We start from the raw sequence: 15,973 nt of genomic DNA, 5'->3' as shown, positions 1-15,973 counted from the left end.
CCAAAGGTGAATGACACATGGTCTTTCTCCTTGAGAAGATTATAATATGACAGAAACACAGATGTATAAACAGTTATTGGTAATGGGCTATGGTAGACACCAAATTAGCCTTATAAATCAAGTGCTACTGAAGGAAAATATGAGACTTTTCTAGCCAAGTTGGGGATAGTTGCAGTAAATTAATTTTCTCTTAAAACAACATGTAAGAATTTTTAAAGGAAGACAACAAAAAGCCAGAGATTCAACAACATAGTAGTCACAATGTCCAGCATACAATAAAAATAAAATTACTATATATGCAAAATGGGAAAACATGCCCCATAACCAGGAGGAAAACAATCAGTGAATAGAAGCAGACCCAGACATGACAAAGATGATAGGATGAGGAGAGAATGGCTTTAAAACAACTGTTATAAATATATTCAAGTATTTAAAAGAAAATATGAACATAATAAAAGAACCAATGGGAACCTCATGAGAGAAATGGGAACTATGAAAATAAATCAGCAATCTAGAACTGTAAAAAATGTGATATCTGAAATGAAAGATCCACTGGATAAGTTTTAACACCAGGTTAAATACTGGGAAATATTAGTAAAATATAAGTCAGGGAAATAGAAACCATCCAAACTAAAGCACAAAGAAGGAATAAGAAAAAGCCTGAAAAAAGAAAATGAGCAGAGTCTGAGGGAACTGTGAAACGATATCAGTCAGTCTAATATATGTATAATTGGAGTACAAAAAGCAAGCAGAGAAAGATTGGGAGAAGAAAGTTTATAGAACTAATAGTTGAAATTTTTTGAAATTTAAAAAATATACAGATCCAATAAGCTCAACAAACCATAAGGCAAGGAACAGACATATACACACATATAAAAACCACACCATGGTATATCACAATCAAGTTACTGAAAGTCAGTGATAAAGAGAAAATCTTAAAAGCAGCCAGAGGAAAAAATATATGCCTGAGAACAGTAATAAGAATACCACCAACTTCTCACCAGCAGCAATGCAAATAAGAAGACAATGGAATGGTGTGATGATTGGGGGTAGAGAATTGTCAATCTAGAATTCTTTATCCAGTGAAAACATTGTTCAAAACTTGAGACAAAATAAACCCATTTTCAGACTAAAAAGCTGAGAGAATTCATTGCCAGCAAACCGGTGCTACAAAGATATTAAAGGAAGTTCTTAAGCCTGAAAAAATTATATGCCAGATGGAAATTTGTATCTAAATCAGGAAATGAAGAGTGCCAATATGGTAAAAATGTAGGTAAATCTAAAAAAAAATTACTCATACCATAATTTTTTCATATTTCTTATTAAAATACAGTGCTAGAAATGAAATTATTAGGGAAAATGTTATGAACACTTTTTTTTTTATTTTAGCATATTATGGGCATACAAAAGTTTAGGTTACATATATTGCCCTTGCCCCCCAACCCCCTGCCTGAGTCAGAGCTTCAACTATGTCCATCGCCCAGACGGTGTGCATCACACTCATTATGTATGTATACACACCCATCCTCTCCCATGCCTCCCATCTGCCCAACACCCGGTTAATGTTATGCCTATATGTGCTCTTAGGTGTTGATCAGTGAAACCAATTTGGTGGTAAATATTTGATTATTTAAACAAAAATAAGAATGTATTTTAGAGTTTATAACATGTAGAACTAAAATATATGACAATAATACAAACAGTGGTGGAGATGGCATCATACTTTTATGAGCTTCTTATCCATGAGATATTCTAATATCATGCAAAGTGAGATTGTGGTAAGTTAAAGATCATATTATAAACTGTAGAGCAACTATTAAAAAAATAGAACGAAGTGGTACAACTTATTAGCCAGTTGAGGAGATTATTGCAACACTAAAAATATTTTCAATCCAAAACATTGTAGGAATGGAGAACTGAACAAAGAACAGATGGGACCAATTGAAAACAAAGAGCAAGATAGTAGCCTTAAACTCAAGTACATCAAAGTTATTACCTTAAGTGGAAATGGGCTAAACCCCCCAATTAAAATACAGATTGAATTAAAAACAATACACAACTGTACGCTGTTTATAAGAAGTGTGCATTAAATCTAAAGACACAGACACAGAAAGAAGATATACCATACAAACACTAATCCCAAACTGAAGTACCTGTATTAGTAGCAAAGTGGACTTCAGGACAAGGAATATTATGTAAGGAGGGATATTTCACAATGATGAGGGGGTTAAATCATGAAGAAGATATAATAATCCTTAATGTGTACACATCTAATAATAGAGCTTCAAAATGCATGAAGCAAAAACTCACAGAACTAAAGTAGAAAGGTAAATATACAAGTGTAGCTGGAAATTTCAAGACTCCTTCCTCAGAAATTGACAATCATTAAAGATATTGAAAAATACTATCAATCAATCTGACTTATTTAACATTTTTAGAACATTTAATCTAGCAACTGCAGGATACACATTATTTTTAAGTGTACATTGAACATTCACCAAGATACATGTTAGGCTATAATAATCTTAACAAATTTTAAAAGATTTAAAACATAGAAAGTATCTATGACTACAAGAGAATTAAATTATGTATCAATAACAAAAAGATAATTGGACAATCCCCAAGTACTTGGAATTAAAGCAACATATTTCTAAATAATCTATAAATCAAAGGAAATACAGGAATATTAGAAAATCTTTTAACTGATATTTTAACTGATTTTAAATGATAATGAAAATAAAGCACACCACAATTTGTGCAATGCATCTGAAGCAGTGCTTAAGGGGAAATTTATAGCTTTTAGTGAGTATATTCAAAAAGTTTTAAGACTTAAAATCAATTATTAAGCATCTATCTTAAGAATGGCCAACAAACATATGAAAAAATGCTCAACATCTCTAATCATCACGGAAATACAAATCAAAACCACAATGAGATATCATTTATTTCCAGTGGGAATGGCCTTTATCAAAAAGTCCCAAAACAATAAATGTTGGCGTGGATGCGGAGAGATAGGAACAGTCATACACTGCTGGTGGAACTGCAAACTAGTGCAACCTCTGTGGAAAGCAATATGGAGATACCTCAAACAAATACAAGTAGACCTACCATTTGATCCAGCAATCCCATTATTGGGCATCTACCCAAAAGAGAAAAAGACATTCCATAAAAAAGACATCTGCACTCGAATGTTTATAGCAGCACAATTCACAATTGCAAAGATGTGGAAACAACCCAAGTGCCCATCAACACATGAGTGGATTAATAAAATGTGGTATATGTATACCATGGAGTACTACTCAGCTATAAGAAACAATGGTGATATAGCACCTCTTGTATTTTCCTGGGTAGAGTTGGAACCCATTCTGCTAAGTGAAGTATCCCAAGAATGGAAAAATAAGCCCACGTGTACTCACCATCAAATTGGTTTCATTGATTATCACCTAAGAACACATTTAAGAGTAACATTAATCAGGTGTCTGGCAGATGTGAGGGGCGGGGAGGGGATGGGTGTATACATACATAATGAGTGCGATGCACACCATCTAGGGGATGGACACGCTTGAAGCTCTGATTCGGGGGCAGGAGGGGGGGCAAGGGCAATGTATGTAACCTAAACTTCTGTACTCCCATAATATGCTGAAGTAAAAATAAAAATAGATTCTAAAAAATAAAAGCTATAAAAATGACATTAAACTCAAGTACGTAGAAAGATAGAAGTAATCAAAAGCATAAATCAATGAAATAAAAATGGATAATGGAGAAAAACCAATGAAACCCAAAGTTGGTTCTTTGAAAAAAGTTGCTATAAATGATAACTACTGGCTAGACTGATCAAGAAAAAAAAAATAGCACACACATTACCAGTATCAAGAATGAAATTAGGGCCGGGCGTGGTGGCTCACCCCTGTAATCCTAACACTCTGGGAGGCCGAGGCGGGCGGATCGCTGGAGCTCAGGAGTTCGAGACCAGCCTGAGCAAGAGCGAGACCCTGTCTCTACTAAAAATAGAAAGAAATTATATGGACAACTAAAAATATATATAGAAAAAATTAGCCGGGCATGGTGGCGCATGCCTGTAGTCCCAGCTACTCGGGAGGCTGAGGCAGTAGGATCGCTTAAGCCCAGGAGTTTGAGGTTGCTGTGAGCTAGGCTGACGCCACGGCACTCACTCTAGCCCGGGCAACAGAGCGAGACTCTGTCTCAAAAAAAAAAAAAAAAAAAAAAGAATGAAATTAGGGAAAAAGGAAACTAAAGGAATATTATGAACAATTTTATGCCAATGAATTTAACAACTCACATGAAGTGGGAAAATTCTTTTAGACACAAATTACTATAAATAAAATTGATTACTAGAAGAATAGAAAACGTGGGTAGCCTTATATCTATTTTTTAGAAAGTGAATTTGTAATTTAAAACATTCCCACCAAGAAAATCCAGGTCCAGAAGGATTTATAGATAATTCTATCAAACATTTAAGTAAGCAATGATACCATTTTAGGCACTTCTTTCAGATATTAAAGGAGGAGGAACATTTCCCAACTTATTTTATAAAACGAAGCCAGCATAATTCTGAGACCAAAACCAGACAAAGACATTATAGTTCTCAAGAGAACTACAAATGAATAGTCCTCTTGAACATGGACACATGGAAGCTTAACACCATGACTAAGTGGTGTGTATTCCAGGAACTCAAGGTTAGTCTTACATTTGAAAATCAGTCAATGTAATTTATCACATTAGCAGAATAAAGGGGAAAATCATAAGATCATCTCAATAGATGTAGAAAAATCGTATCACTAAAATTTATTAGCCATCAAACTAGGAATAGAAGCAAACTTCTTCCATCTAACAAAGGGCCTTTGTGAAAAACCTATAGCTAAATCATATTTAATGGTGACATACTGACTGCTTACCCCCTAAGATAGGAAACAAGGCAAGAATATCCACCCTAACCACTTCTATTCAGCATTATATTGGAGGTCCCTCCTTGTGCAATAAGACAATAAAATAATCAAAAACAATACAGAATGGATAGGGAGAAGTAAAACCTTCTTTGCGGACATGATCATCTATGTAGAAAATTGTAAGGAATCTACAAAAACAAAACAAAACCTACTAGAATAAGTTAGTTTAGCAGGACCACAGGATATAAGGTCAATATACCAAAACCCATTGTATTTCCATATGTTAGCAATAAACAATTAAAAATTTCAAGTTTTAAAAACATTTACAGTAACATCAAAATATAAAATAGGAGTAAATGTAATAAGATATATCCCTTTTCACTGAAAACTGTAAAACACTGCTGAGATAAATTGAAGAAAACCTGAATAAATGGAAAGATATACTGTGTTCATGAGTCGGAAAACTGTATTATTAAGATGCCATTGCCCATTGCTCTCTCAATTGATCTGTAGATTCAATCAAATTCCAATTGGAATCCCAAGAGACTTTTTTTGTAGAAATTAATAGACAAATTCTAAAATTTATATGGAAATTCAAAGCACCTATAATAGCTAAAACAGTTTCAAAAAAGTAAAACTTACACCCTGTGATTTCAAGACATGGTATAAAGCTATTGTAATCAAAATAGTGTGATGCAAAAATTCTCAACAAAATCCTAGCAAACCGAATTCAGATGCTTATCAAAAAAATAATCCATCACGACAAAGTGGGCTTCATCCCAGAGATGCAGGGTTGGTTCAATGTGCACAAATCTATAAATGTAATTCACCACGTAAATAGAAGCAGAAACAAAGACCACATGATTCTCTGAATAGACACAGAAAAAGCATTTGACAACACTCAGCACCCTTTTATGAAAAGAATACTTACCAAAATAGATATAGACAGGGCTTACCTAAAAATAATAAAAGCCATATATGACAAACCCACAGCAAACATCATACTGAATGGGGAAAAATTGAGAGCATTCCGACTTAGAACTGGAACCAGACAAGGTTGCCCTCTATCACCACTTCTATTCTGCTGGAATTCCTAGCCAGAACAATCAGACAAGAGAAGCAAATCAAGGGCATGCAAATGGGGGCAGAAGAGGTCAAATTATCTCTCTTTGCTGATGATATGACCTTATACCTAGAAAACCCCAAAGATTCTGCCATGAAACTACTGGAATTGATAAACAAATTCAGCAAAGTCTCAGGTTATAAAATCAATGTACAGAAATCAATAACATTCCTATACGTCAATAACAGTCAAACCAAGAACCAAATCAAAGACTCGATACCCTTCACAATAGTAACAAAGTCAATAAAGTACCTAGGAATATGTTTAACTAAGGAAGTAAAAGACCTTCTTAGTTAACTAAGAAGGTAAGGTATATTTGGTATATTGACCTTATTTAACTAAGGAGGTAAAAGGGAGAACTACGAAACACTGAGGAAGAAAACAGCAGATGTAAATAGGTGGAAAACCATACTATGCTCATGGGTTGGCAGAATAAACATTGTTAACATGTCTATACTACCCAAAGTGATCTACAGATTCAATGCAATCCCCATTAAAATACAACATCATTTTTCAAAGATATAGACAAAATAATTCTATGCTTTGTATGGAGCCAGAGAAGACTCTGTATAGCAAAAGCAATCTTAAGCAAAAAGAACAAATTGGGAGGCATCAATTTACCAGGCTTCAAACCATCCTACAAGGCTACAGTAACTAAAACAGCATAAGTACTGGCACAAGAACAGAGACATAGACCAATCGAACAAAACTGAGAACCCAGATATAAAACCATCCTCATATAGCCATCTAATCTTTGACAAAGCAGACAAAAACATACACTGAGGAAAAGAATCCTTATTGAATAAATGGTGCTGGGAAAACTGGATAGCCACATGTAGAAGACTGAAACAGGATCCCCACCTTTCACCTCTCACAAAAATCAACTCACAGTGGATAACAGACTTAAACCTAAGGCATAAAACTATGAGAATTCTAGAAGAAAATGTTGGAAAAACTCTTATAGATCGGCTTAGGCAAAGAATTTATGAGGAAGACCCCAAAGGCAATCACAGCAACAACAATAATAAATAAATGGGACCTGATCAAATTAAAAAGCTTCTGCACAGCCAAAGAAACTATCATGAGAGCAAACAGACAGCCTACATGATAAAAACCCTCAACAAACTAGGCATAGAAGGAACATACCTCAAAATAATAAAAGCCATGTATGGAAAACCTACAGCCAACATCACACTGAATGGGAAAAAGTTGAAAGTACTCCCCCTAAGATCTGGAACAAGACAGGATGCCTACCACTGCTATTCAACGTAGTACTGGAAGTCCTAGCAGAGCAGTCAGACTTAAAAAAAGAAATAAAGGGCATCTAAGCTGACAAAGAGGAAGCCAAACTGTCCCTGTTTACCTACGATATGATCTTATATCTAGAAAACCCTAAAGACTCCACCAAGGGACTCCTAAAATTGACAATAAATTCTGTAAAGTCTCAGGTTACAAAATCAATGTATGCAAATTAATAGCATTTTTATATATAATACTAATAATAGCCAAGTTGAGAGTCAAGTCAAGAACTTAATGCCATTTACAATAGCTGCAAAGAAAATAAAATACCTAGGAATAAACTTAACCAAGGAGGTGATAGATCTCTACAATGAGAACTACAAAACACTGATGAAAGAAATCATAGATGACACAAAGAAATGGACAAACATCCCATGCTCATGGATTGGAAGGATCAACATGGTTAAAATGTCCATAATGCAATTTCCATGAAAATACTAACGTCATTTTTCACATATATAGAAAAAATACTCCTAAACTTTATATGGAACCAAAAACAACCTGAATAGCCAAAGCAATCATAAGCAAAAAAAAGGGATCTGGAGGCATCACATTACCTGACTTCAAATTATACTACAAGGCTATAGTAACCAAAACAGCATGGTACCAGTATAAAGGCAGAAACTTAGACCAATAGAACAGAATAGAGAACCCAGAAATAAAATCACATAGCTATGACCAACTGATTTTCAACAAAGAAGACAAAAACATACTAGGGAAAGGATGCCATATTTGCTAAATGGTACTGGAAAAGTTGGATAGCCACATGCAGAGGAATGAAACAGGATCCTTATCTCTTACCATATACAAAAATTAACTTAAGATGGATTAAAGACTTAAATGTAAAACCTGAAACCATAAAATTCTAGAAAAAAATGTAGGAAAAACTGTTCTGTACATTGGCCTAGGCAAAGAATTTATGACTAAATTTGCCCCAAGGCAAATATAGGAAAAGCAAAAATAAATAAATGGGACTTAATTAAATTAAAAAGTTTCTGCACAGCAAAGGAAATAATCAACAGAATAAATATACAACCTATAGAATGTGAGAAAATATTCTGAAACTATACACCTGACAAAGGACTAATAACCAGAATCTATAAAGAACTCAAACAAATAAGGGGAAAAAACCAAGTAACCCCATCAAAACGTGGACAAAAAATATGAACAGATTTTTTTCAAAAGAAGGTAGACAAATGGCCAATAAATGTGAAGTAATTCTCAATATCCCTAATCATCAGGGAAATGCACATTAAAACCACAATGAGATACCACCTCACCCCTGTCAGAGTAGCCATTATTAAAAAGTAAAAAAATAATAGATGTTGGCATCGATGAAGTGAAAAGGGAATGCTTATACACTGTTGGTAGGACTGAAAATTAGTACAACCTCTATGAAAAACAGTATGGAAATTCCTCAAAGAACTAAATGTAGATCTACCATTCAATCCAGCAATCTCACTACTGGGTATCTATCCAAAGGAAAAGAAGTCATTATGTCAAAAAGACACCTGCATCCAAGTGTTTATTGTGCACAATTCACAATTGCAAAGATATGAAATCAACCTAAATGCCCATCAACTGATGAGTGGATAAAGAAAATGTGGTATGGAACTAGAGACCGTTAATCCTTAGTGAAGTATTTTAGGAATGGAAAAACAAACACCACATGTTCTCACTAATCACTGGGAGCTAAACAATTGGTATACACAGTCATAAAGTGATGTAAATGACATTGGAAACTAAGAAGGGGTGAGAGATAAAAATTTACCTATCAGGTACAATGTACACTATCCTGGTGACGGGCACACTAAAAACCCTGACTTCAGCATCATACAATTCATCTATGTAACAAAAACACTTGTACCCCTTAATATTTTGAAATAAAGAAAAAGAAAGGCAAACCCTCTCCCAATGCCACCCAGCCCCTTGGCCCCCAAATAGAGGGCTATAGAAGCACAAATGAACTCCATAAGTAAACTTCAAGTCCAGAGTTGAAGAGGAAAGTAATATCTCAGAGAAAAGCTAGGTTTCAGTTAAGGTAAGGTGTATAGGACTGTTAGAAAAGTATGGAGAATTTAAGTACTTTTCACAAGTAAAAATTTCATAGGGCATAGTGAAAGCGTAACTTGAGGATTAGCAGGAGAATGATGGAACTATCTCAGGAAGAGATAGTTTTCTTGATATGCGTAGAAATTGAGAGGTAGTCATGGATTGCTGAACGGGTATAGTGATGATACTTCTACAAGGAACTTGTCCTTCCTTGGTCCAGCAAAGAGCTAGCTCTGGCAGCTCTGGCAGCCCCAACTGCCCTCTTCTCTTCCTCTCCATGGAAGGATTTGTCATGATTTTCTTTTCCTAGAGAAATAGTTTTTCATACAATAGTAGTAGGTAATTGCTTCTTCTAACCACACGAATATACAATTACAACTGCAGTCTGCTTATACCACTTACTAAACACAGTGTGATGATAGAGATTAATAAGGTAATTGTAAACTGATTTCCTATTGAGAAATTAAAACTAAAGTGAAAAATTATTTTTAAAGGCACAAGTGTAAACACCTTAAAACTCTAGTTTTTGTATATAATAGTATAGGAGCATGAAAATAGAATGAGATTCTAAAATTCTAGGAAAAGGTGTACTTTAGAATTGATGGGTTATGAAACTGTGGTTTCTTGTTTGTCATTTCCTTTTGGAAGGACAATGCCTGCTAGAGCCGTGCATTGTTAGTAACTCAACTCTTTCCACACTGGCAAAATTAATTTTCTTGAGATCTTTTTTATAGTAAGGGTAGAAAATGGGGGCACAGGGAATCAAAAATATTGATTCAAAAATATTGAGACAACTAAGAACTTGTTATTACATGCACTTGAATGTGTGTGTGAGAATATGCAGTCCTTTCAACAGTATAATAAAGTCATATTCCAAGATATAAGTCACTAAAAACTAAAAATTCATGCTTTGAATCATTCTGTAAGCCTTCACTAGTCAACTCCTTTATGCAAAATCCCATATTGGAAATAAAAAACATAAATTCACTTATTAATCTGAGCAACAAACTAAACAGAACTGTCTTTTCTCTCATATCACTGTCTTTCTGGTACCTACATCTTAAGGCCCCATAATTATCAATATTTTATAACAGGAGTTGTTCCCCACTGGACTAGATTTACACATAGAAATAAAGTGACTAGAGATCAAGAAAAATGTCAAAAAATGGATTTTTAAGAGTTGACATCAGCAAGAATAATGAAAATAATATTTTATAAAGTTCAACTATAATTCACATAATCCACCTGTTGGTAGCAGAGACTTTATGCTCTTTTCCAAAACTTCAGAAAATATGTCACAGCATTTATATGAATAATGAGTTATTTGTTGAAGCTTATGAAAATTGGAAGCTTTATAAAAGCAGCTAAACCAAAAAATAATTTCTATTTCCTCTGGTCAAGGGGGATTTATGAAAGTTTTTCCCATCTTTTTCTGAAACCACCCCTCTCTGTACTCCCGAGAAATGGATTCATTAAGTAAAGTTATCAGTTCTCAGATATTTAATTGTTGAATGATTACAAAATGAAAGCGTACGTATGTGTATGGGCATGTATTTATATACATGGCTTCATGTATTCATTCACACATGCATATATGTACCGTTATTTGTTGAGTATTTTCCATGAAGCATGATTCCAGGCAGAGAGAATAAAAGCAGCATGATTGTGGTAGATATGAAAAGTGTAGTGTGTAAAGATATGGTTTCCTGAACTTCAGAGTTTTTGAAGGAGATCGGCACTGATTCCCAAGCAGAGCTGGCAGTGTAGCCAGCTAGAGAGTTCATCTAAGCAGGTTATAAAGGTGTAGGGCCTTGAGAAGAAGTGACCAGCATGTTCTCATGCCTCCTTGGGCTTGGAGAACTTATTTGTTGTTCAAAACCAAACTCAGGTGTCACTGCTAAGATTTTCCTAGATGTGGGGAAACTCAGAGTCAAAGAAAATAAAGCAGATAATTTAAAAAGTAGTTATTGACTGTAAAAATATTTTAAAAGTTGTATAAGGAAAGGAAAGGTAATCATAGAACACCACTTGGCTCAACCATACACGATATTTACATAGTCACAATAAAGAAAACACTGGATATGGATTTTAAGGGAAAAAGAGAGTAAATGAAAGATAATTCTCCAGGGAGGGGGACGTAGGGGAAGTAGAGTATGTACACTAGCTAAAAGTCTTATCCATCATGATAGAAAGTCAGTAAGTAGGGTCTAATATTGATGAATCAAGAGATATTGCTTAAAAATACAGAGAGAAGAAACAAGTTGGCAGTGTGATCAGATGAGAGGAGGAATGACAAATTAACTATATTTTGAATGAAACTTTTGGCACTGTTTGGCTTATATTTGCATATAATACCATGATAAAATTTTTAAAATGATTTTTCAAAGAAGGTTTTTCTAAACCTGCCCATGCCCTACCATGAGCCTCCTGTGTAGTAACTGTATTAAGTAGATGCACCACGTCTGCCTCCCTTCCCAGACTGGAAGGACTAGCTTATTCCTCTCTGTAGCCTTGGAGCCAAGCCCAGTGTGTGACACTTGCCAGTGCCTAGCATGTGTGGGGAAGAATGGATGAATGGTTTTACTGAGGGATGAACAAGCTGAATGGTTGGGATTGGGGCATGGTGTGAAGTCTTTTAAGAATAGGAACCATACAGCCTGAGCAAGAACGAGACCTTGTCTCTACTAAAAATAGAAAGAAATTATCTGGCCAACTAAAAAAATATATATATAGAAAAAATTAGCCGGGCATGGTGGCGCATGCCTGTAGTCCCAGCTACTGGGGAGGCTGAGGCAGTAGGATTGCTTAAGCCCAGGAGTTTGAGGTTGCTGTGAGCTAGGCTGACGCCACGGCACTCACTCTAGCCTGGACAACAGAGCGAGACTCTGTCTCAAAAAAAAAAAAAAAAGAATAGGAACCATAAAATGGTGCTTCACCCTATGTGGCATATGTACTGGATTTGGCCCTTATATTCCACTTCCTGAGTCAGCCTTTCTAGCTAGCCCTCCTCATTTTGTGCTTAGATGACTGACAGTGACCAAACTAGTCTTTCTATGCCTTGGTGCTCTGTATTCTGCCTCTGCCTTGCGCCCTTCCCCCCATCAATGCTCTCTTCTACCCCATATTATTCCTGCATCAGGGTTAGTCCAAACTTCCCAATACTCTGCTTTTGCACATTCTTCTTTCAAGAATCACAGGGCTGCTTTACCCTCTTGAATCTTGCTCTTCCAGCTGCCCTAGAACCTGGCCTCACTGGCCATTCCACACTACTTCCTACTCCTCCCCACTGCTCACCATTCTACCGTCAATCACATCTCATTATTACCTGACACTCAGTCCTACTGCTACCTTTGCTGATGCCAGGCTCCCTTCACAAAAGACTAGAGCATCTCCATGGCCTAGAAATATAATTTTACTGTTGAGATATCTACACAGAAAATAATCTTCCATGTATTTAATCAATAATTTACTGCTATGTCTTTTGCTGTTCTACTATGGAAACAACCTCAGGTTCACCTCCATGCTAAAATCATCATTTCTAGATAAAAACGGTTTGCCTTTAGAAAAAATTACATAATGGACCTTATATAAACTTTGCTTCTAAACAAATAATGAAAGAGCCTGATATTTTAAAAGAAGCACATATAATTTTAATGCTATTTTCTTTTAATTTTGAAAATTCTTTTGTCTGCTTTTGTCCTGTGGTCTTAAATATGTCTTAATTTCTTGCTAAATGACTGTTTTTTCCTTTTCTTTAACTCAGACCATTTAGAGAATTCACTTGATGAAGTATTGAGGGGGTCTAATTGTTTAATGGGCAGAAATTAGTCCCTGTAAGAGTGCTTTAAAAACTGGCAAATGCCAGACATAATTACAAATTTTTTAGAAGAATCTATTTCTGTACAATAGGTTAATTGGTTATAAGTAGACAGTGCTGGCCATAATTTAAACCTAGCTTCTAATTTCATCCATGAGTTTTTTTTAACAAATATAAGTGGCTAATTGTGATCAAATTAGTCCCCTTGAAGCAACAATTGGCTACTTATCCCTGATTTTCAAGATTTAAGTGGTCTAATGCACCTGCAATTACCTTCCCTCAGGCATACTGCCTACAGATACAGAGTTATTTACCAAGTTGTCATAGCCTTGTCTCATGATGGGAACTCTGTAATCAGATGACCAGTATATAGTTTAGATTTGGTGATTTCTTTAGAAGAATCAAGTTAATTTTTAAGGAAATTTAAGCCAAAACAAACAGATTTGCCAGAGGGAAAATTAGTTTGGGGCCGTTGATCCAGATAAGTGCCTCAACTCTCTAGACTTCCAACATGGAGATGGTTTATACACGTACGTGACTATGGAAGGCACTTACTCTTCTTTGCATCTTTCTATTTTAGTGGTGCAATCTATGCATTGACTTAGTAGCATTCACCAGTGAAATATTCAAGGGGGCAGTTTTCCAGTCATTGGATGGAATTGTTGTCTCAGCTAACTGTAAGCTACGGAAGATCTTCACCTTAAAATCAAAGCCTCAAGACACTGCTGATAAAGATGGTATGTACAAGTTGCTATCAAGATTTTGAAATTCTCGGATGTGTTTTTTAAATCAGCCATGCTTTGGGGATAGCATGGGTGTGTGGTAGCAGTTTGACTTTATGACTCCTAATACAAATTTGTCTACAGTCATATTCTGGATCAAATGTTTGTGTTTACTATAGCTGAATATCAGAAAATGTATTAAGTTTTCTTTTTGTGGTTGTTTTTATTTATGGTAACACTAGTTGCAAACAACAGAAGCCTTTTTAAGTGATTAAAAAAGAAAAGGAATTTACTTTAGGAAATTAGCCAGTTCATAGTGTCTCAAGGATATCTAGAAACTCAGGCTTAGAGCCTATAGTCAAGAAGAAATCCAGCCCCTACCACAAGACTCCTCCAGGAATGATCCTCCCACAGCTACCACCACTGTACAGAGACTCCATAAGTCACATGAGAATGCTGGGCACTAGGTTTCAGGATTTCTATTTCAGCAGCCCTTGAAAGCAGGACGTTTTCTTCCCTGCCCCCCTCACCCAAAGTATATTTATTCTTCTTCGTGTTTTCCTCTACTGAGCAAAGTTTGATGTGGCTGTGTCTGATTTGTGGAACCTGAGTTACATGTTGCAAGGGAGGCTGGCAAAGCAAATATCTGATTCCTGACTAGGGAGGCAGGTCTCATTGTGCAGGTAAGTCACCAAATTAGGAAGGGTGTACAAAAGTATTGGGCATCCAAAAAGCTCTACAATTTTCTGCTATACTATATTATTACTCTGTGTACATTTCATGAAGTCATGTGGGAGAAATCATATTAATTTTCTAGTGATCATGTTAAAATGGAAAAACAGTTGAGTTCTTCCTCATATAATTTCTAGGGGGACTAGAAATATATATATTTACTTTTCATAATTTGATTTATAAATATACTCTGCAGGTAGCAGCCATCTAGGATTCATAAGGCAGCACACCATACTGCTAAGATGGTTGTAAATAACCAAAAGTATTGAAAGAACACTAATGCTTCCTTTTGATTTTTGTCTGGGATTATTTTTTTTAAAAAATCAATTCTTCTAGAAGCCCAAGAAGCAGGGCTACACGATGTCAAAGGTGATTTCTTAGAAATTTGTATCTAGACTTTAGATTTGTTCTCCATCTGGGTGTCTGAGAAATCCTTCTGTGGCTCACTCTGTGGAACAGGACACTGTGCCTATAAATTTAATTTGATAATAAAACACACCAGTGTATGAACAGCTCTCCAAAGAGAACACACGCCGGCAAATGTGACTGCTCGCTCATCTTATGTACCACTTAAGGGCTATATGAGAAAGTAAAAGATTTCATTTTAAAAATGACACCCAGCTAATAAAATCCTCAAAATTTCTAGATATATCTGTACACTGTACATCAAATCATAGGAGATGAATCATAAACTAATTAATATTTTAAAATAAATGTAAATTAAAAAGTAGATCAAACATGGCAAATTGAATGCATATTTTAATCTTTGATTCTTCCTCAAGCCTCACCAAAATTATAGGAATAAAAAAGATGTCAACCCACCAGGATAAAGAGTACAGGAGAGGAGACATCAAACAGATAAAAGATGTTTGTAAATTTTGTAAGATTAAGAAATGACTTAGAAGAGCAAAGAAAGCTGAAACCTTTGGGTGGCCAATGAGTTTCAGAAGCTCAAGAATTGGCAGCCCTAGGTACTACCAAGGGCTGGGTAAAGACAGGGGCTAAAAGCAGAGAGTTTGGCTAAAATTCTGTGTCACTTGCTGTAGGAGGACTCCAGCTTTCTGCTCTAACTCCATATAAGCAAGCCACAGGAGATCTGGTCTCTGGAGAAACTGAACCAGAGAGTTTCTGAACACAAGTACTTCAGGTACATGATAGACAGACCCAAAACTAACAAAAAAAAAAAAAAAGGAAATAGACATGGTAAGGAATGTATTTTTTTTCCTCAGAGTTAAGAAAAAGTACTGCGTCTATGAAATACAAATAATTTGTTCTTGCTTTAATTCAATAAACATTTAATTGGTGTATTATGTGTTGTTAT

General features: G+C 35.4%; 1 protein-coding gene across 2 annotated transcripts in view; it reads left to right on the top strand.

Annotated features, from left to right (window-relative positions):
• CFAP20DC (CFAP20 domain containing) overlaps positions 1-15,973 on the top strand; it is a 252,338-nt gene that overhangs the window by 97,780 nt on the left and 138,585 nt on the right. For both annotated transcript variants that reach the window (XM_069473756.1, XM_069473755.1), the window contains exon 6: positions 13,779-13,935. In XM_069473756.1, coding sequence (XP_069329857.1) covers positions 13,779-13,935 — 157 coding nt within the window. The remainder of the gene's footprint in view (positions 1-13,778; positions 13,936-15,973) is intronic.

The sequence above is a fragment of the Eulemur rufifrons genome, chromosome 7 (genome assembly GCF_041146395.1).
Source record: "Eulemur rufifrons isolate Redbay chromosome 7, OSU_ERuf_1, whole genome shotgun sequence".
Taxonomy (NCBI): domain Eukaryota; kingdom Metazoa; phylum Chordata; class Mammalia; order Primates; family Lemuridae; genus Eulemur; species Eulemur rufifrons.
This window is presented reverse-complemented; position numbering and strand designations above follow the sequence as displayed.